Below are 22,651 nucleotides of genomic sequence, written 5' to 3' on the forward strand. Positions count from 1 at the left end.
TAAAAAATGAGAACAATTGGTCTTGTTTCAAAGTATTGACATTGATCCTTCATGACAACAGTGAACCTTAAATCATCACACAAGATATGGATAAAATGATATCAAAACAAGTTTTTATATTCAGTCAGTTTATTACATCTCATCTCAAAGATCACAACATCAATTATTCCATAAAAAAAAATGTTTGAATACACGGAAAAGAAACCCGAAAGTTGAGGAAAATGGATAAAAAGGTCACATTATAAACAATGTAAATGTGGCAAATCTGTCATAATACTTTTCAATTTCAGTGCCGATTCAAACAATAAACCATCATAGAACTCCTCCCACTTTTGGCACCAAAATATTCTGTATCTTAAAGGGACAGAGTGCTAAATCGAAGTACTAAAAAGCATGAGGAAAAATACAAATTAAGGAAACTCAAAGTGACCAAATGCAATCTTTTCCCTTCTTATTTTTTTGCCGGGTCTTAAAAAAGACAAAGAGAAAGAAAAGAGAAAGAATAGAACAGAGGAAAGGGGAGAAAAACTCAAAACTGAAAGAAAAATGAAGAAGAGAATAGAAAGTCAAAGAAAAAGGAAGGAGATGGATAGAAAAAAATAACAAAATTGAAACTCAAAGAAAAAAAAAGAACAGTGAAGTGAAAAAAGAAAGGGGAGAAAAAGGGCAAAAAGAATAAATGGGGAAAAAGTCAGAAAAAAAGAGTAAAAAGGGAAAAAAAACAATAGAAAAACAATAAGAAAAAGACAATATGAATAATAAAAGACAGGTTTGTTTTTTGAGGGGGCGCAAGATGGTCGACACATATGTCAGCTCCCCCTTGGCGATTCTCATCTTATGTCTAATACAAATGTTTCCATTTATGTCATAAGTTTGTGCATTTTTGCTTATGATTCCAATCAATATTGTTTTCCTTTAAAAAAATTGTATTTTGTGTACCACTAGGAGGTTCTAATTAATACAAACTGTCCCTTTTTAAACTAATACTTGCACAAAAAGGAAATTCAAAGGCAGCCTGATATACAAGAGGACAAACGTGACAGAAAATGTCAACCGCATCCAAAAAATTCGGAAAATTAAAAAAATATACATATGAAATGATAATTATATAACATCCTCACCAAAATGTAGTCAAAATCTGCAGGAGGGGGTGCGATTTTTTATTTTATTTTTTTACAAGTAGGGATGTTGTTGTTCCTTCACTTATCATTTTTAGTCTTTGTGAGATTTCTTCTTGGGTTTGTCATCAAACGAAATTCCGTATTCGTTGACTCTCGTCCGGTCCACTGGGTAGAGCCTAAAGAGGGAAAAGAGATTTTTTCATGCCCTAACAAAAGTATTGCCCCCTCCCGAAAACCTTTTTGTCATATTGCCACATTTCAGGCTTCGAACTTGAATCTACAAAAATGAAAATATTTTTGAAGAATCAATAACATGCGAGACATAATTGAGAAGTGGAAACAAATTATTTCAACATTCTATATTATATTTGAAACCAGAAAACTGAAAAGTTGCAAATGCAAAAATATTTGCACCCTGCACATTCCCCTGAAAACACCATCCCCACTGTGCAACATGGTAATAATAATAATTTCCTTGTATTGTCATTCTGTGTAACAATGTACACAGAACGAAATGTCGATTGCACCTGACCCGTTGTAGCGAGCCGATGCAGCCGCAGCCAACAGAGGGCGCCGCCGACCACTTTTTAAGTCTTAGGAATGACTCGGCCGGGGCGCGAACCACCGACCTCCCAGTCTCAAAGCGGGCGCCTTACCATCTAGGCTACTGAGCTGGTATGGCAGGATCATGCTCTTGAGTAGCTTTTTTTCAGCAGGTACTGCAAAGACCGTTAAGAGTTGATGGCAGGCATTATGGATGGAGCCAAATACAGGGTGATTCTAGCAGAACATCTGTTAACAGTCTGCAAGACACCTGAGATTGGGGTGCAGGTTCACAAACAGGACGACGACCTCAAACATAAAGCGAAATCTTCAATGGAATGCTTTAAAACTAACAATATAAAAAGTGCTAGAACTGCCAAGCCAAAGTCCAGAAGTCAATCCTAATGAGCATTTGTGGAGAGATCTGAAAACTGCTGAACACAAACGTCATCAACAAACCTTAAGGAACTCGAGCTGTTTTGCAAGGAAGAATGGGTAATCTGTTTCTAGATGTGCAAAACTTATCGAGACATACCTAAAAAGATTGCAGCAAAAGGAGGTTGTATTAACTCTTAAGGGGCCTATATTTTTGCAACGCTTGCCTTTCAATTTTGTAGTTGTTAGCACAATAACAGAACGTAGGATAAATTTCAGTGTCTTTTCACGATTGTGTATCACACGTTGATTGTTCGAAAACATTACAACTTTTGTATCTATAGGTTTGAATCCTGAATTAGGGCAATATGTCAAAAAGTTCCTGGAGGGGTGGGGCAATACTTTTGCAAGACACCGCGGCTTCTACTTTTGTGTGTGTGCGTGCGCGCGTACCATCGCTGGTAGAGATAAATGAGAAAAACCACGTCGTCTCGAAAACAGGCCAGTCGGTGCGAGGTGGGCATGGTGATAATGAAGGCAAACACGTCGTCGATGAAGGTGTTGAAAGCCTTTAGTTAATGGGAAAAAAATATTTATTATTGGAAACGAATAACATTCCTGTAAAGCTAAAATTAGATTCCCACAACGTTAATTCATGGCCTCTTATTCTTCATAGTTATTTTTGTCAAATGACAAATGTCCATTTTCTCACATTCATTTCTTTTTACATTTAACCCCTTAACGTTGCTGTACAATTGACCTAAAATCCCAATCATAGTAAAGTAAATCAAATGCTGTTTTTGAACCGTTTGGAGAGTATGGACGGTTTTAGTCCCCTTTGAAAGGCGACACTCGGAAGTTTTGTCGCGAACTGCAACAATCACTGCAAGTGCTATTAAAATTGAGTAATCCCAGTTAGAACACATAGAAATAGAAGGTTTTTTATTTTGCCTGAATTTGTATTTTTGCATTTAAATGCCTGCAGATGAGTGTAGCTTGGGCATCTTGCTGGAAAACAATAGCTTTAAGCCTTACCTGATACCTTGTCAAATTTGATCAAAATCTGATTGACAAAAAAATTAGATTTCAAACATTTTTGTAAAGCTAGGTTTAGGCGTTTCCAAAAGTGGCCATTAGTAGACGACCAGTTTTCAACATTATTATCTTTGCAAAAGTGTATTTTACTTTGACAATGTCTAAACAATTGGCCAAAGAGTTGAAAACGTTTGAATTCTCTTTCGAGATGTCAATCAATGATTGTGCCCACTTGCGCGGAATAATGGTGCGCAAAACTGAATCACGAGTGGCGTTACGCATATCTATTTTGGTGGCTAATATGAATGAACAGTGTATATTTTTTCAGCATTTCATTGGCTAACCAAGGTGTAAATCATCATTTGAATTGGTCACTATTGGATTAGGTTATTTAAGTACAAAAGACGGTTCCTTTTTAGCAATACAGGCTTGCATAGGCCAATGCGTTGAAGACCGTAAAACAAAGCCTGCAATTGGCCCAAAAAGACGTCAATCGTAAGTTCAGATACCAACGGCCTAAAATAAATAACATAGTGAGTCTGTTTATTTGCAAACAGATTTTCTGGGGCTCAACAGAGGGCTAGCAACAAGGAACATCCATCAATGCAGAGATGCTTTTTGGCGGATATCTTTTAATCTGGCAGTATTATCGTGTGTTTTGGAGTCAATATGTTTATATTTTTCACGGTTGGATTCTATGGACTCTCGCCAATTTAAGAAGGCCAATGCGTTGCATACCATCATCGAATGTGATACCTGCAAGACGACGCCTTTGGTGAGGTATAGCAGCTTTATAGTTTTCGGGTATCTTGTTTCAGACTGTGATGTTTCTGTGATGAGAACATTTTGAAACGGTCATCATATACTGAATAACAAGCGTTTAAGCTCTCCAATGATATGTGGCATGACGTATTTCCGTGATTGGTGACATCGGGAAAAAACGACTTTGCTTCTCAACAGCCCGATGGCTTACTGGTGGGCTGGCATAATGTTAATGTGCTAAACAAAAAAGGACCTTTGTGAAAGCAAAAATCATTAAACTTTTACACCATGAAGCCCTCGACTAAATTCTGCCTCCTGTAGTAAGCTCTTCTTACATGACAGACCTTCTTGAAACCGCAAATTGTTAAAATTATGAATTTAATACCATAAAACTCCCATATAAATTGTGACCTTTATAACTGTACTGTTTTTTAAGATAATATAGTTCATTAACTGTCTTGATGACTTTATTCTGATAAATTATCACTTTAGCGCGAAATACTGAATTTAAAATGACACACTTTTGCAATTTTTAAACAACCGTGCATTTCATTTCAGGCAAGCCAGAACAGAACGACAGGCCTTAAAAAAAGGGGCTTCTGCCTAGGATTGAGGATAATGGATCATGGCCGCATGAGTAAAGTTCATTTTAGAGGGAAACACAGCAATTGGAAAAAAGGCCCAACAAAAGTGCGCTCTGCCGGTTCCCGCTTGCAGCAAGATGCGATCGGGGATAATGGATTGCAGATTATCTTTCAAACTGAAGCAGAGAGGCCATAAAGTAGCGAGGGATGACACTTTATGCATTTTTTGTGTTCTCACCTTGTACATAAAAGCCTTCCAGGGCAAATGGGCGACTGACTTTAACTGTTAAGATGTAGAATAAAAAGAAAAAACAAATTCAAACATTCCTCTTTCACTGGTTAAATAAGTGCAAACTCACTTTATAGTTTACAAACAGTTGAGGAAGCATGAAGAGGAAGCCAAAGGCATAAACACCTAGAATAGATTCCGGGGGAGAAAAAGATGAAAGTGTGACATCGAGTGTGAAAAGCTTGTGCAAACCTACCGTTGACCATGCTGTTGATGAGCCACGAGTACCAACTATGGAAGAAATCGCCGAATGAGAGACTTTTTCGACAGTGCTCGTCAATGTGCGGCGTCCTAACCTTTTATAGCGCAGAAATATGAGCGCGTACAAAGCTCCCCCGAAGCATAACGGGTAGAGGAGGTACGACAGGTATTTCATGGCCTTGATTGAAGTATTTGTCAAATTAAAAGAAAATTAATAAAAAAAGGAGACATGTGATGGCGGCAGCTTACCTGAGTGTCGTACTCGCCCGTTCTCCTTTCTGATTCGTCTAACTTACCAAACTGAAAAGAAACAAGTAAATGTCAACTGGGGTTTTCTGTGCCAATCCATATATTTGTGAATTCAATGCATCTTCTTGAGGGACATTCCTGCCAGTGCACTAACCAAAAATGTCGGTTTTCCTCCTTTCCAGACCACTTGAATCTTCAAGGCCTTTTTCACTTTCCAGACCTGCAGAAAACATCCTCTTATTTAGACAGTGGTTTGGCTTACAAGTGGTTCTATCATGTGTGAGGCCCCCAAGCGAAATTCTGGGGTACTGCATGCTCCCATTGGAAATACATGGTGACATTTAAATTGGTGGGTGCCCTTGTTAGCTTGCAAGTTATTATTTATTGTCTGGCCCTTCAAGTTTGGGGGCCACCAGGCTGATTTTGAGGGCAATGTTATTAAGGCCAATTGTGTATCATCTGGTGGCCCGCCAGCGCTACTGAAAGTCCCATTGTAAACGGGCTGAGTTTTGTTTTTCCTTTTACACGTATTTTAACCCCTGGCGGCACACAGCGGTGCTGCAAGACCATTTACGAGTGAATGGAAGGCCATTGTTTCACTTGTTATTCAGGCCAACTGTATGCCTCCTGGTGGCCCACAGCAACACTGCAAGTCTAATTGTATGTAAATGGTAGCCCACTGCCTTCAATGTTATCAAGGCCCCATTTGAAATGGGACTTGCAGTACCACTGCTGGGCCACTGAATGGCGCGCATTTGGCCTTAATAACATTGAAGCCCGTGGACTACAGTTGACATACAATGGGACTTGAAGTAGTGCTGCTGGGCCACCAGTTGGCGGACATATTGCCTTAAAAACATTGAAGTCAGTGGACTCATCCCAGTCCCTGCTTAAGAAAAGAACTCAAATATAATGCTGCCACCACCATGTTTGACAGTGGGGATGGTGTTTTCAGGTGATGTCTACCATGTTACACATGTTAATTATTTCACATTTGGCTTTTTGCAAACACCAAATGGGCCTTTATATGGTTTTCTTTAAAAAAGCGCTTCCTTCTTGCCACTCTTCCATAAAGAGCAGATTTATGCAGATTATGACTAGTTGTCTTATGCATTGATTGAACCACCTCAGCTGTGTATGACTGCAGGTCATTCATTGTGTTCAAGGACCTTGTGGTTGATTCTTTTATTATTTTATCTTGAAAATTTAGAGGGAAGGCCTTTTGCTAGGCAATGTAAATGGGGTACAGTTCAATTCTGACAAGGATGCCACGCTCACCTCGATTACTGCGCCGATGCCAGCGGGAATGAGTACCAGCAGGCTTGTTTGCTCGTCAAACAGGTAAAGGAAGATGATGATGGTGCTGAAGCATCGCCACAGCACTGAAACGGGAAAAGAATGTTTTGCGGGACCGCGGTAGCTCAGGAGTTAGAGCGGTTGACTTGGGTAGGTTCGATTCCCGGCTCCTCAGAGTTAAATGACGAAGTGTCTTTGGGCAGAACACTGAACCCCTAATGCCACCGGCATGTTAATGGGTAAAGTGTGAAGTGTATTGTAAACCGCTTTGGAGGTCCTCAGTGACTGGTTTAAGTGCTATATAAATGCAGTCCTTTTGCCATTTTTCATCTAAAACAAGTTTCCTTTTTAATTGTCACCCCTTATTTTGCCACTTGTTGCTCTGGCATGCAGATGACAACCTGTGAATTAGTCTTAGAACAGGTCATGTTTTATATAATATCACTTATTTTTTATCCTTATTATTGTGTTTATTTATTCAACTGTGGTTAAATTAACTCATGAGCTGTCACGTGCATGCCAGAGCAACAGGTGGCGCCATTTTCCCTGACTATGAAAAAGGAAATAATACTACCAGTAATATTATAGTATTACCGTATGTATTTGTGTGTAACGCGCAACCCTTATTTTTGATTGAAATTCAACATAGAATTTTGTTTTCACATTTTCTCAAATCATACTAAGCATTGTAAGTTACAAACATTGTTGTGTATGCGCGGCCATGATTAAAATTTCTTATAGACAACTATGAACACAATACCAAGATCAAATTTACAATGTATCCATTTATTGTCCTTCAAAATCACATACACCAATGAGTTGTTTCCCTCGCCGTGCTTTTTTGTGTTCATTTATATATTTCAAGACACTTTATTATATACATTTCATTCATTTGCTAACATTTATCTCTGGTACCGTGACTAAAAAGTGGGATGAGATAAAATCGAATGTCTTTTCGGAAGTCGTCTATTTCAATGGTGGCCTAGTGGTTACGATTTGGTGCTCTCACCGCCGCGACCTGGGTTATATTCCCATTACATACAATGTTTTGTTATTGTGGTCGGCGATATTTTCTTAGCAGATCAATCATTGCACAAATACACAAAAGAATACAGTATAGTATACCATTATTATTATTGTATACATTTTATGTTTTCACCTATGCTAAATCATGTATACAATAAAATAACAATTATTACGTTATACAATATTACATTTTTTTCACCAGTGGTAAAATAACATCAAGGCAACAACAAAATTCATTATTATGTTACATTTTCATTCATTGAATAGGAATATTTTATGGTATTACATCGTTGTGTAATATGTTGTAATGTTATCAATACTAAAAGTAAGGATTGCAGGTGACCCCACCCACACATCTCACAGACTCTTCAACCTGCTGCCGACAGGTAAAAGTATGCAGAGTTTTAGAACCAGCAAGCTCAAGGACAGCTTCTTCCATCAGGCTGTCAGGACACTAAACTCTCCCAATTCCCTAAACCTTCTGACCCCTCTGCCTTCTGCCAAATCAATGCAAAACTGCTCTATTTAGATTTCGGCTATTCTTTGCACAGTTTATTTGTATTTTAAACAGTTTATATTTGTACAAGCATATTTTTGCTTTTTTAATTTTACTGCTATTTGCTTTTTTTATGTTGTCTAATTTATTGCATGTTTGATCCATCTTGTATGTTGTACATATAACATAATTGACATTAAAGTGGGAAGCTGAATTCAAAGCGAGTCAGATAATAGAGAAATGTATTTTGAATATGTAATAAGAAACTTAATTGTCCTACCAGCTTTGCTTGACATTCCAACCATGCTCTTCTTCTCCTTCCAGAAGCTGATGTCATTCTTGAAAGCCAGGAAGTCAAAAAGCAGCTGATGGCATTAAAAAGAGAATTTAGCCTACTTTGTATAATTATTATTTTAGCTCCAGTCAACACACTGTGGAAAAGTCAACTCAAAGTTTAAAAAAAAGGTTAAAATTAAGACTCAATTTTTATGTAAAATGATCTTCCATTGGCAGATTGTTTTGACTATTAAAACACGTTTTGTTTTTCAAGCGATGTATTTCAGTAAAATTAGAAAAAAATAAATAAAACGGCCAACATAATCTACTATTGCTACATCACATTAGTCAGCCCTCGAACGTCTTTTTCATAGCAAAATTGGAAACAATTTCAAGCATGTACAAGCACTTGACCCAAAATTCAAGCACTTTGAAAACCTTGAAAGCACATTAAAACTCAGCATTTTTAAGGATTTCAAGCACCTGTACATACCCTGATTACTTGATGTCTTTGAGATAATTATTTTCTACTCTAAAAGAGTACAAATGTACCAACATAATAATAACAATCTAAAATGAGCAAAATGATTTGCCAGTGAAACAAAAATGTTCGTGTTGGGGGACTCACGTGAAAGGCTGCAACAAAGAAGGTCAAAGCCAGGAAGTACAGGTTGGTGTCGGTGAAGATCCCTTTGATTTCGTCAGCGTCCTTCTCAGTGAAACCTGCCAGGGGGTGACCGGAGGCATGAAACGGCAGCAAGGAATTAAACACACGCCTAGCGAAGTATTGGCCGCCCCTCAAAACTCTTTGTCGTATGGCTGCACTTCAGGCTTCAAACATAAAACTAAAAATCTGGAAATATTTTCTAAAAATAAAGAACATGTGAGACATAGTCATTAAGTACCGTATTTTTCGCACTATAAGGCGCACCGGGTTATAGGGCGCACCCCGAAAAAATAGTTTTTGGTCCTATTCTTGACATACAGAAGACGCACCGGATTATAAGGCGCTACAATGGGAACGTGGACAAAACAGTCAGATAGTTCAGTCCAACTTATTACCCCCTTAACATTCCCAAAGCTTGCAAAGACGCAAATACGTGTCGAGAACACGTGCGGATGCGGTGTCCGCACGATGTCACTCAAATGCATCGTACCATCATTCGGAAGGTTAAAGTCTTGGGATTCAAGAAATGCCAACCATTCCTTAGTTTCTATTTTCTTTTTCGCTCGCAACTTTACTGTGCATATGACAATAAACACTTGGAATTGAGTTTAATTTAAAAATAGACACTCCATTCCATCCATTATCTGCACCGCTTATCACAGAAACATCGAGTTCAGTCTGAAACAAGATATATAGCCAGAGTAGCTCACCAAAGTCGTTGTGTTCATAATAATGTGCAGCCGTGGTCCTCTTATATCCGTGAGTGTAGTAAATCCAGGAGAATAAAATATTTACAAATACAGTATAGTAAAAAATGCTTTCTGTATGCCGTCAGCCACGTGCTATACACATTCATCTTTTTCGGCCAATTGCAGGCTTTGTTTTGCCGTTTAAGCCAATGCCAGCCTGTAAATGATAAAAAGGATCCGCCTCTTGACCTCCGAATAAGTTAGTTGCAAGACTTTGCGAATTAATATTGATCCATAAATAAGGCGCACTGTATTATAAGGCGCATGGTCAGCTTTTGAAAAAAATAAAGGCTTTTAGGTGCGCCTTATAGTGCGGAAAATACGGTAGTACCAAAATATTTCTACATTTTATATTACATCAACAACAAAATCTGAACGGAAGGTGATGCAAAAATATTGGGGCTCTGTTCTCTCAGCTCAGTCTTTCTAAACTTTCTGCCCAGATAAGGAGAAAATTATTTTGAGAAGCAAACAAGAGGATGACCCGCAGGAATACACAGCTCTAGGTGGGACAATATGTTAAAATAGACAACTATTGGCCATACCCTGAATAAATTTGCCCTTTATGAAAGAGTGGCAAGAAGAAAGCCTTTTCTGAAAGAATATCATGATAAAGAACTGTTTGGCATTTGCAAGAAGCCACATGAGGCAAAAATAACAAATTTTGGGCCAAATGCAAAAAGTTACGATTGGCATAAGAGTAACACTACAAATCACCCTGAAAATACCATCCCCATTGTCAAACATGGTGGTGGTAGCATCATGCTCTTGGGTCGTTCTTCTTCAGCAGGGACTGGGAGGATCATTAAAGTTGATGGGAATATGGATGGAGCCAAATACAGGGCGTTTCTGGCAGAAATATGCCAGCAAGAGACCTGAGAATGAGGCGCAAGTTCACTTTTTAAAATAACAACGACCCTAAACAGAAAGCTAAATGTACAATAGAATTATATAAATAGTTTTAAACCAAGGTGTTAGAATGGCCAAGCCAAACTCCAGACCTCTATGCTATAGACAGGGATGTGATTTGACCAAAGTGAAATTATCTGAAAATTAGGCGGGGGTCTGGGGGCCGCGGGCACCCAGCTAGGTCCAGGGCAGTGCCCTGGTGGGGGGACAAGTGGGGCGAAGCCCCCCGGAGCTCATGGGTTTTACGTTTTTTTAAGTACTTTCAATGCACTCAGATGACAAAGAAATAGACAAAACAACAGCATCAATTTTCAATGTATTTTGAACTATCCCATATAAAATTACAGTTTAAGCTTAACTCAAAAATCAGTCACATTAAAAAACATTGGACTGCCTTTGCTTTTAAAAACTATCACTGAGAATATCATCATATCTAACTCATGTGATTACTAAGTTAACACATAAATCATGTTGAAGAGTTCAAATTTCATGAAGAAATAATTGAATCATGACCAAATGAAAAGTAACTCATATTAGAACATACCACAAATGTCTTTGTTATAGCAGAAGATGTTATCAATAAATGAAAGTACAATAAGTATAGGCCCTACAGTAAAGTGTGTAATGTACACATGAAAATCTATTATTGTAATTGTTAAATATTTATGGCCATTTTTATTACGTTATAATATTTTCGAAAAAAAGGGGAAAACTGTCAAATAAATTTGAAAAGTTTACCACCTACCTCAAAATTCACGACTCTATCAGCAACTGGTACAGGTTTTTGGGGTGGATCACGTCTCTCTATTACCGCTTCCGTTTGTGGTGTCAATAAGGGATGGAGGCCTTAAAGTTTTGGAGTTTTCGTTTGGGCACCGAAACTACCAGCGATGGAATAATTTGTTGTTCTTGACTGGAGTTCTTTCACGTGTTTTTTGCTCTTTGCGTGACTTTCAAGAGCTTTGAAACCTCTCCCACCATAGACAATGGTATCATGGCATCAAATGCAAAGCGCTTTCCCGGCACGATCGATCTTCCGAATAAAGTCACTGAACAAATTCGTCACAGTCTTCTTTCCAACATTTGTAGATAATTCCTTCTCCAACCAGTCCGATCGAAACTTGTTTTTTACGATCTTATCAATTTGTTTACCTCGCGGAGCATCTTTGCGTTCGATCTCGGACATCTTTCTTTAAACACTCGGCAAAAACGTGTGAGAAATGAACAATGGCATACTCCTACGCCTTTATAACAAGCGCGTTTATTGGTCAACACGGAGACTTCAACCAATCGCAAGTACGTTTCATTTCAGTTACGGAAACACTAAAATGGAATGCTGTAGAGACGAAATGTTTTTTTTTACCAATTAAAAAATCGGAAATCTTAAAATTTTATTTTGGGAGATAAAAAAAGCGGAATTCCGCGAATTAGCGGAAAAATCACATCCCTGTATAGAGCACTTATGGAAAGATCTGAAAAATGCTGTGCAAAAATAATCAACATCAAAACTTAAGGAACTTGAGCAGGGACTCTGTTGGAGCCTGCAAGAGACCTGAGAATGGGGCGCAGGTTCACCTTCCAGGAGAACAACCCTAACCATAAAGCAAATTCTACAATGGAATGGTTTAAAAGCAACAATATAAAGGCGCTAGAATGGCCAAGCCAAAGTCCAGACCTCGAGCCTATGGAGTAATTGTGGAAAGATCTGAAAAACGCTGTGCACAATCGATCACCATCAAACCTTAGAGAACTTGTGCTGTTTCGTAAGGAAGAATGGGCAAATATATCTGTTTCATGATCTGCAAAAATAGAGACACACCTAAAAAGACTTGTGACTCTGATCGCGGTAAAGGGAGGTTGAACAAAGTATTAACTCAAACGTGGCTTATATTTTTACAAAGCCTACTTTTCTTTTTTTTTCCTTTTTTTTTTGCAACAATAAAAACATGGAATAAATTTGTTTTTCTTTTCATGATTGTGTCTTTTTTTATATATACTGTAAATTTGAATCCTGATTTATGTCAATATATGTAAATGTTCTTGGAGGGGGCAATACTTTTGCAAGGCACTGTGAAGGTGCCTGTCGGGGTGTGATGGCGTACCAAACTGTTGCAGGGAGTAGACTGCATCCTGCATGTGGATCCAAAACCTCAGCCTTCCCAGAGAGATGGCGTCATAGGCGATAGTAAGAGGAAGTTCCAGGGTGCTGCTGTTTATCTCCTATTGACGTAACGTGTAAATAAATGAACGAGTGATTGGATGAAGGAATGAATGGCGTGTTTTGTTTGGAAATAGAAGACAAATGAAGATTTACCAGAAGGTCTTTGACGCGGTTGCTGAGATCATCCACAAAAAGCAGGGGTAGGTAAAAAGCTTTTTTGCCACTTTGATACCTGAAAAAAAACATCATCATAGTTGCTGTTATTTAAAGTGACAGTGTGTAACAATTCACCACTAGAAGTAGCTTAAAATGGAGTATGTGCATTTGGACACACTATGGAAGCCCAAAGAATACCACTTTGTAACATTTGCTCGGGGGCCAAACCCAATCCAATTGCAATTGGCTCACATCAAGTGAGTGGCTAGAGAAGGAAACATTGGTGAAAAGATGTTGACCATGCCCGAATCGTGGGACTCGGCAACCATCGCATGCAGGGCTCAGCTGTGGAGGGTATAACCTTTTAGGACTAAAAGCATCACCGGGACAAGCCACGTTTGCATAATCATCATTCCGGCTTCAGTAGAAGTAAGATGGCGGCCAAACATGTCAGTTTCTTTACATTTCTAAACATACGGATCTCATATTCATCAGCGAGTACATGTGTTATTTGCCTGTTATTCTAATCAATAGGACTTTTTAAAAAAATTATTGAAGCATTTACTATGGCACAGGAGTCACACGGGCGGCCTGCGGGCCGGATCAAGTCTGCCAAGGTTTTAATCCGGCCCGCAGAACAACACTGAAAGAAGCGCAAGAGAAAAATGAGCTGCAGTTTCAAATATGTCCACTTGATGTCACCCAAGCCAGGCACCACTTGCAAAGTGAGTCAAATTAAGCTTATTCCTACATATCTGCCTTCTCTTTATTTTTATCTTACTCTTTGTCTCTCTTACTCTCTCATTTTCTTACTCTTACTCTCTCCCTTTCCTTCTCGCTTTCTTTTCATCTGTTTCTCCCTTTTATTACTCTATCCTTTTATTCCCCTCTCTTTTGCTGTCTATCTTTCTATCTTTTTTCTCTCTGTCTTCTTTCTACTTCCAATAAATAACCTGATAATACCATAGTAACAACATAGATATATCATATTATTTGAGCTATGCATAACAAACTGGGAGCAAATAGCAGCTCATCTTGAAGAATGGCGGAGACCCCTGGTATACAGTAATCCCTCGTTTTTCACAGGGGTTGCATTCCAAAAAGGACCCACGATAGTCAAAAAAAGCAACAAGGGGAAGCATTTACATATGTATTATAAGTAGACATATGAATAAAACAATAAAACCAAAAACATTTGGAGGGACTAGGCTCACACTCTGAGGTAGCGACGCACGTCACCCGGAATGTGTTCCTTATCGAAAACGAAATGGTCGCCCACGATGTTAATGGTAAGGCGGGAGCGCCAGTGGGATACGGGTTGGTCCGACAGGTCCCAATCTTCCTCCTTGCGTTGTTTGGTCTTCTGAACGGCTTCCGCAGCATCCTGTAAGGGCAGGATCGCGAGTTAACCTGGTTGCTCCAATGAGTTATACGATGCCTTGCTAAAGTATTGCGCGCTCCACCCCTAGGGTAATTTTCCTGTAGCAAGGCAATACGACAGTTTGTACGGGAATGGAGCCGTGGAGGTTGACAGGAGGAAACCAGAATGCCCGGAGGAAACCCACACAAGCACGGGGAGAACATGCAAATTTCGCACAGGAAGGTTGGTAGCTGGATTTGAACCCATGCCCTCAGAACTGTGCCGCAAACGCGCTAACCACCGCGACGCCGTGCTGCCCCATGTGACTCAATCAGGGCAAATAAACAGAAGACAAGCGAGAATGAACGTGTAATAACTTGTCTTAGTTAAAAAGCAGCTATTGGTGTCATTTAAGATGTTGTTAAAAGAAATGTGGGTAACTCACTTAAAGGTGGAGAGTTGGGAATATTGGTAGGAACCAATAGTCGGAACTAATGAGCCTGTGTTATGAGTTGACTAGGGACATTAAAGCCAACACCCATTCTCAGAGACAGTATGTTGTGAGATGCCAATGAGCTTGTATGTATGATTAAAGCCGTATGAATGGATACTCAAAAAAAAAAAAACCTGTGCCTGATTCTCGATCTCTTGCAAACTCCAACGGATTTTCTGCCAGAATCGACCTTTTGTGGCTTCATTAATCTCCCTTTCAACTCTAACATTCTTCCCAGTCCCTGCTGAAGAAGAGCGACCCCAGAGCCTGATGCTGCCACCACCATGTTTGACAATGGGGATGGGATTTTCAGGGTGATGTGCAGTGTACAACGTATCTCTTTGCATTCAGCCCAAAAATGTCAATTTTGGTCTCATCTGACCAGAGCAACTAGTTCCACATGTTATTTGTTTCTCATATGTGGCTTCTTGCTAAGACCAAATTGGCTTTTTTTACGGTATTCTTTCAGAAGGGACTTTCTTTTTGCAACTCTTCCATAAAGGGCAGGTTTATGCAGAGTACATTTCATTCACAAATTGTCCCACCTTAACTGCCTATGCCTGCAGGTAAAGTAATGTGATTATTGCTCTCTTGGTTGCATCTCTTATAATTTCTTACCTTGTTAGAGGGATGACCAGGTTTTTAGTGGTTTTATGCTCTCTCCACTTTGATACTATTGCTCGCACAGTGCTACTGGAGGTGTGCAAATGTTGCAAATCCTTTTTGTATCCCAGTCTTGCTTTGAGCTTTTCCACATATCTTTATCCCAGAAATGCCTGGTGTGTTATTTGGTATTTACAATGCTGTCTGTATAATTTTCACCAACCTCTGAGCCAAACACAGTGTAGTTGGATTCAAACAGAGACTTGATTACACACAAGTGCACTCAGTCATTGTATCAATTAGAAGTTATCGGGAACATCTAAAGTCAGTGGGCTAAGTTGAGAGAATAGGGGGCCAATATTTTTGCAACACCTACTCTTCAGTTTTTTTGTTAGAAAAATCATATAATATGTTGCAATAATTTGGTTCCAGTTCACGATTGTTGTTGATTCTTAGAAAATATTCTCAGCTTTTTATCTGTAAGTTTGAAGCCTGAAATGTGGCAATATGGTTTCTGGGGGGAGGGGGGATCAGTCGGCACTGTCACCGTCAACGCGCGTCACACCTGAGTTTGGGTCTCTCGGGATATAAGGGAGATTTCCGGTGGCTTGGGAATCATGTAGGCAGTGAGCTGGGACGCTAAGTGCACCTGCCGAGGATCCTTCCACGGCATGAAACCGGCTTGGTGAACAAACACCAGCACGTACAGGGTCCCGTTGTTGCGTGTCTTTTTGGGTAGTGAGACGTTCACAGTTCTGGAAAAACAAACTTGGTTAAGTCTCGGGCTAAAATAATTACTAGAGAGTGAATCCCATTTTCGACTATTGTCGCCGGACACGTTTTTCCAACAGAGTGAGACTTCTTACATTATTATAACCTCTGTACATACTAAAATAACAGCATCAACTTTAAATACGCGTAAAAAAAACAGGGTTCTTGCACCTTTTTCATAGCCAAATTCAAGCACCTTTTAAGCACTTTCAAAGCCAATTTTCCAATTTCTCCAGTATCTGGTCTCGATCATTTCACCTGTCCCGCCATACAAACCAATGCCAGCTGATGTTAGTCACGAGGGAAGAAATGCAATGGCAGTATGTGGGTTCAAAAAAAGAAGAATATTCCATTGTAGCCATTAGTATTGTGTTTCTTAGAATTTACCACATAAATTAATTAACTTCATTCAAAATTTAAAAAAAAAAGAACTACCTGATTATTCGTCTGTGACTTATCGACTATTAAAATGGCCGTTAGTTTCAGCCATAGTTAAGTAATTCACATGGATAAAAACGACTTATGAGACATCACCTTTCAAACTTTTCATTGATGTTAAAATCCTCCTCCTTATAGATGAGGGTGTACCCCCCGTCTGCGTTGGGCCGGAGAGAAGTATAGATGCTCATCTGGAAGACGCGCACGTACGATGTGTTGAATTCATCTTATTGTAAGGTGCCTTGGAAAAGTATTTGCGCCCTTCCTGATTTCAGTGTTTTTTGCATATTTAGCATTCACAAAGGTTTCAGATCATCAATGTGATTTTGATATCACACAGAGAGCACTCAAGGCTATACAAAAGGCAGTTTTGAAATGTTTTTTTCATTTTGGTAAGGCCCAAAAATATCAGAACCTATCTGGGCCTATGTGAAAAAGTAATTTCCCCTTGTACATAATAAGGAGTTGGGGCACTTTTGGCCCACTCTTCTTTGCAAAATGGTTTCAAATCAGCCCTAGGTTTTCCAGCATTAAGTCCCCGTATAGTCTCACACCACAGCATCTTAATTAGATTTAAATCAAGACTGACTTGTCCACTCCAGAACCTTCATTTTTTCAAGCCATTCAGAGGTGGACGTACTGATGTGTTTTGGATTGTCCTGCTGCATGATCCAAGAACGCTTGAGTTTTAGGGCACAGGCTTATGGCCGGGTGTTCTCCTTCAGGATCTTCTGATAAACACAAGAATTCATCATTCCGTTAACCACAGCAAATTGTCTTGGTCCTGGGGCAGCAAAGCAGCCCCGACCGTCATACTGCCACCACGCTTTACTGTTGGCATGTTCTTTTTGTCAAATGCTGTTCCATTTTAACACCAGATGTAACTGACTACACACCTTCCAATAAGTTCAATTTTTGACTGATACAAAAGTCTAATCAAGATGCTTTTTGGCAAATATGAGACAACTTTTTGTTTTCTTTTGTTACATGAGTGGTTTTCGCCTGGGAACTCTCCCATGGATGTCATTTTTGGCCAGTGTCTTTCTTATAGTAGAGTAATGTACTGAGGCCAGCGAGGCGAGCAGTTCCTTGGATGTTTTTCAAGGTTCATGGGGTAATCTTAGTTGATCGACCACTCCCGCGAAGGTTTGCCACAGTTACCACTTTACTCCATTTGTGGATAATGGCTCTGACAGCGGTTCACTGGAACTGTACACCCTTAGAAATGGCTTTGTGACCTTTTTTGCGGACTGGTCGATTTCAATAAAAATTCTAATTCCTTAAAGAATTTCTTTGGCACGTGGAATGTAAATTGGGTTCTTGAGCTTTTGTAACCTACTCCACTTCATCTAACAGATTAAGTTCAAGTTATTTCTTGACTCAACACAGGTGTTGGCAACCAATTTTGGGTGTGGCCTGTGAAGTTGAACTGAGCTTTCCTGAAACTGTAGTTAGTCTAGGTTACTTTGTGATTTAACAAGAGGGGCAATTACTTTTTCACATAAGGACAAATTTATTTGGATTCTTTTGATGCCTTAATAAATGGAATCAACATTTCCAAACTGCATTTTGTGTTTCATAGTGTGATATTAAAATTGGTATGATGATATGGAACTTTTTGTGAGTGATAAATATGCACAAAAAAAAAAAAATCAGAAAGGGGCTGCTACTTTTTCACACCACCATGAACAAAATCAAGCATTCCTGACCTGGAGATCGGGGTTCTCTGCCAAGAAGGGCGAGATGCAGCCGCTACCGCTGGGAAGCTCGCACGGTTTGGTGTAAACGATCCCGTACATCACCCAGCAAGTGTGCAACACGTACACCACGAAAACGCCCACCACCAAAGTGGTGAAGGACGACTTCAGGAACATGGCGGCCGGAGGGGGAGAGAGGCGCTACGGCGTCTCCTTGGCTAGCTGCGGGGCTGGCCCATGCCAATCCGGATGCTGCGGGTAGAACAATGGAGTTTAGTGGACCTGCTCATCTGGTTTTCTCATTGTTGAATCTCAAATGGGCTTAGAAAGCAACACAAGATCATGCACCAACGGTAAACAGATTAGTTAAATGAGTAAACAAGTGAAAAAAACACAAATTAACTTTGTTTTTCTTCTATTAGACCTGGGGTGTCATACTCATAATTAGCTCGGCGTCACAGGGTAAAACTAGTAAATTAATGGTATAAAAACTGGGCCTTAGCTGGAGGGCTGGGGGCCTTCTCGGAGCCTTAAATTATGATTCAAGGGTGTAAGATTTGATGATTAAACGATTGAGTTTTTTTTTCCTTAACTAAGATTTAATCTCTTGTGGTGTTTTTCAAACAGCAATTGAATTCATTTCCACTACAATTTATTTAGCTCTGGGAAACCCATGCAGGCTGGAAAGTGACAAAATAGTATACAAACACTAATTTAAATGATTGATTTAATGATTTAAAAGTTGTTCTTCTTTTTTATGTCTATTTATGTTTACCTGGATATGTGAACTTGGGTTAAATTTTCAAGTTATGAATGCCTCTCAAAGCGCTTTACAGTTTGTTTCACACACACACTCACTCACTCACGCACGCACGCGACAGCCATGCAAGCTGCCTACCTGCTTTTTGGAGGTATTAGGGGTTCAGGTTCTTGCCCAAGGACACCTAACATTTAACTCGGAGGTGGTAATCGAAGCCACGATCTCTCTACCTCCTGAGCTATTTCCGGGAGAACTTTGTCCTGATCACAGGCCCAGAATATTCTGTTTATTTCTTATTTTGTTTCTTTGTAATAAAGCTTCTTAAAATACCTTCTCTCTTCAGCTCCAGTTTCTTCATCGGAAAATTCGCTCGGAATCCTGGAATTGAACTTGTGGCATGACATGGATTGTCTACGCCAACAATACCTACGTAGAACGTTTGTACTTTTCTATTGTATTCCTGATAATAAGAATACAATTCAGGGGTGTTTATTTTGTCGTTGAGACAACGGTCTTCACTCTCCTCCCAAAAAAAGTTCGCCATTTTACAAAAAATAGACTGTATGTATAAAAACACTACAAAAGATACAAATCTTATCCCATTGACAAAAAAATGCTCTTTTAAAGGTAGAATTGTTGTCATATTTTCTTAAAAAATGGAAAGAAGCAAGGTTATTTCATTTAGCTGTTGGATATAAGTTCACTCATTTACATACATTATATCTATAATCGAGAGGAGATGAAGACTTTTTAAAAGGTGGCGTGCGTCATTTGAGGAGTCATTAAAAAGTTGAATATTTTCTCTATAAGAAGGTGTTGGCAATGCCCAACTGAGTTCAAAGAGCCTTTATGATTTGTTCTACAGCATACCTACCTGCTTTTATCCAACTCTCAGGACTTGCAACTCATTAGGAATCAGGAAAGGGGGCAAGGGAAGGGGGATGGAGATTGATTTTATGCTCGTTTCCGTGTTTTTGTTTTTTGTTAGTGTAGCTTGAAAATGGTTAAAGTTAGAAAAGACTTGTTTCAAATACAGTCCAAACAGCTACCTAAACCCCCCAAAAAGATGAGTTTATTTGTACTTGGAGACTTAGCTGGGTGAGGCTGCAATCATGACTTTAAGCCAGGAGATGGCGGTAGGGAGAAACACATTTCTTTAAATGTGTTTCTCCCTATCGTAGTGTTTAATATTTAGTGCCTCCCAGTGGTACCAAAAAAAATCATTCAGTAAAGAAAAAAAACCCGTGATTGGAATACTAGGCAAAAATACATTGCCTATCAAACGAATGTTAATACTTATTTAAAAAAAAAAAAAAGATCGGTCGAGATTTTCATTTTTATTTTACAGAGTGGAATCCCACCAAGTAGTCTCCATCATGTTTGCCTTGCGTCTTGCTGTGGCGCTAGTCTTCGTCCGTATGAGACAACAGTGTCATCTCTTGGTTACATATTACACAATGGGGATTAAACTTCTGCAGACACCATGTGCTATTTTTGTATTTGCTACTTTTCATATTGCCTTTAACAGCGCATCTCTGACTTTTTTTTATACAGGAACGTAACATTGGGATGGGTTTCCTGAATGTTCTCTGGTTGATTAATAGTAGTCGCCTGGCTTTTGCGACACCCAGAGGGCATATTTAAAACTGCAAGTAAATGTTTAAAGTAAGGCAGCAGCACATGGGGTATAGTAACAATATGGACTTCTATACCACGCCACCTCACATTTAAAAATATGAATCGTTAGGTGAACTTTTTAAAGTACAGTGGAATGAAAAAGAGTAAATAAGCTATCCCAACAGGAATCAGACAAATGCATTGTGGACATAAATAATAAATGCATTGCTCGAATAAGGCATTTCGGTCCGAAAAACAAAGTAAAGTAAAATCAGACTAACCGGTGAGGAAAGCGTCCGGATGTCAGTGACAGGACAGCGACTTGCCCAGTCTTATTTACGGAACCCCGCTGTCTCATTCACCACGACATGGTCTTTTTTTTTACAAAACCACCAGATTTGCCTCGTCTACGTTTCCAAAATTCAGACAAGCGTGATATCTTCCAGCCACATCTCAATTTGGAGAGAAAAAGAAAACGCGATCAAAACGTCTCATTAGAGTTGACGTAGAATTAGTTGGGTTTGCACTACTTCCGGTATTCACTTCCTGGGACGGCGTTTTGACGGGATTTGGCTGTGTGTGCGTTAGTTAACGCGAGAATTGGCGAGAACATCAATGGACGGACGACACGATGCCTGACTTGTATTCTGACATTTTGTAAATTATTTTTTATAGTGAAATTAAATTTAAAAAACCCCGCGAGGTACATTTCCCGCGTGAATGATCGGGTTTCCTAAATTGAGACTATAACTTATTGTTTTTTATTTGGTTTTGCCACTGCTGAATGTTATTGCAGTTTTCTAGTGCTCTTTTACGATGCACTATTCTTTTTCGTTTACAAAAATTGCACCATATATTTTATTATTGGCCACTCGCTAAACTTTACCTTGTAATTAATTTATCTCCCTCTCACCCTGGTAGTTTTTACACCACCCCCTCTTTAAGTCTTTATACTAGTGTAACCGCGGTGTACGTGTCCCACCAAAGATCCACATTCACGCTGGATTGTATGATGAGGTTTTTATTATTAGTTTCTGCAAATGGATGAGTCACAACATTAGCTTTTCTGCTGGCTTTGATCTCTTTGATCTCATTGCAGTTCTCTCTGGTAAGACTGCCAACAAAGCATATCAAAGAGCTTTATTTTCACTTTAAGTCAAGTCAAGTCATTTTTATTTGTATAGTCCTAAATCACGAAGAGTCTCAAAGGGCTTCACAGATTATTACACTATATTACACAGACTATTTTTCAGCCGACGAGAAGAGTAGGTTATTCATATGCTATGGAGTAGAAGTGAGTTTTAAGCTTAGATTTAAACATTTCCACTGAGGTTGCGGATCGGATCTCAGGAGGAAGAGCATTCCACAGCACCGGTGCCCGGATGGAGAACGCTCTCGAACCAGCAGAACACTTCTTTGCTCTTGGGATCACCAGAAGACCGGCACTCTCAGATCGTAGGCTTCGGATCGGGACATAGGGGCAAATCAGATCTGAAAGATAAGAGGGAGCAAATCCATGTATGATTTTGTATAATACTAAGAGAACCTTGAAATCACATCTAAGGCTAACTGGGAGCCAATGCAGGTTAGCCAAAATCGGTGTTATGTGATCGTACTTTTTTGTCCTAGTTAAAAGCCTCGCTGCGGCATTTTGTACCAGTTGAAGAGACTTGATTCTAGACTTGGGGACATTTTAGAATATCACAATACATTTTTACATTTTAACAAGAGATCGTATAGTGGATTTTTAACGTTTACAATGAATTCAACATATTTTTCTTTAGTCTGAATTTTAACCAACATCATCCTTTTTTAATGTATATGAGAAAATAGAAATAAAAACAATAATGAGTATCAAAACGGGTACAATTTACCTGCAAATGGATGAGTCACAACATTAGCTTTTCTGTTGGCTTTGATCTCTTTGATCTCTACAAGGGGAATTAATATTTAGTAAAACAGAAACAAAACGAAAATAAACCTAAACAGCTTGACAATATCAATCACATTACTGTGC

The 22,651-nt window shown here is 39.2% G+C and overlaps 1 protein-coding gene across 1 annotated transcript; it reads right to left on the reverse strand.

The window, feature by feature from the left end:
- Positions 1-96: 96 nt before the first annotated feature.
- Positions 97-21,200, reverse strand: clptm1l (CLPTM1 like). Its single transcript, XM_088329344.1, has 18 exons — positions 20,916-21,200; positions 18,270-18,509; positions 16,657-16,751; positions 15,917-16,106; positions 14,110-14,279; positions 12,893-12,971; positions 12,681-12,798; positions 8,882-8,976; positions 8,258-8,342; positions 6,438-6,541; positions 5,314-5,379; positions 5,160-5,210; positions 5,006-5,088; positions 4,906-4,940; positions 4,780-4,835; positions 4,659-4,703; positions 2,493-2,608; positions 97-1,297 (listed from the first exon to the last, which is right to left on the reverse strand). The coding sequence occupies exons 2-18, from the start codon at positions 18,432-18,434 to the stop codon at positions 1,213-1,215; spliced, it is 1,638 nt and encodes a 545-aa protein (XP_088185470.1). The 5' UTR covers positions 18,435-18,509; positions 20,916-21,200; the 3' UTR covers positions 97-1,212.
- Between the last annotated feature and the right edge of the window lie 1,451 nt (positions 21,201-22,651).

The sequence above is a fragment of the Urocampus carinirostris genome, chromosome 2 (assembly GCF_059441175.1).
Source record: "Urocampus carinirostris isolate Australia breed hairy pipefish chromosome 2, RoL_Ucar_1.0, whole genome shotgun sequence".
In the NCBI taxonomy this organism is placed as follows: Eukaryota; Metazoa; Chordata; class Actinopteri; order Syngnathiformes; family Syngnathidae; genus Urocampus; species Urocampus carinirostris.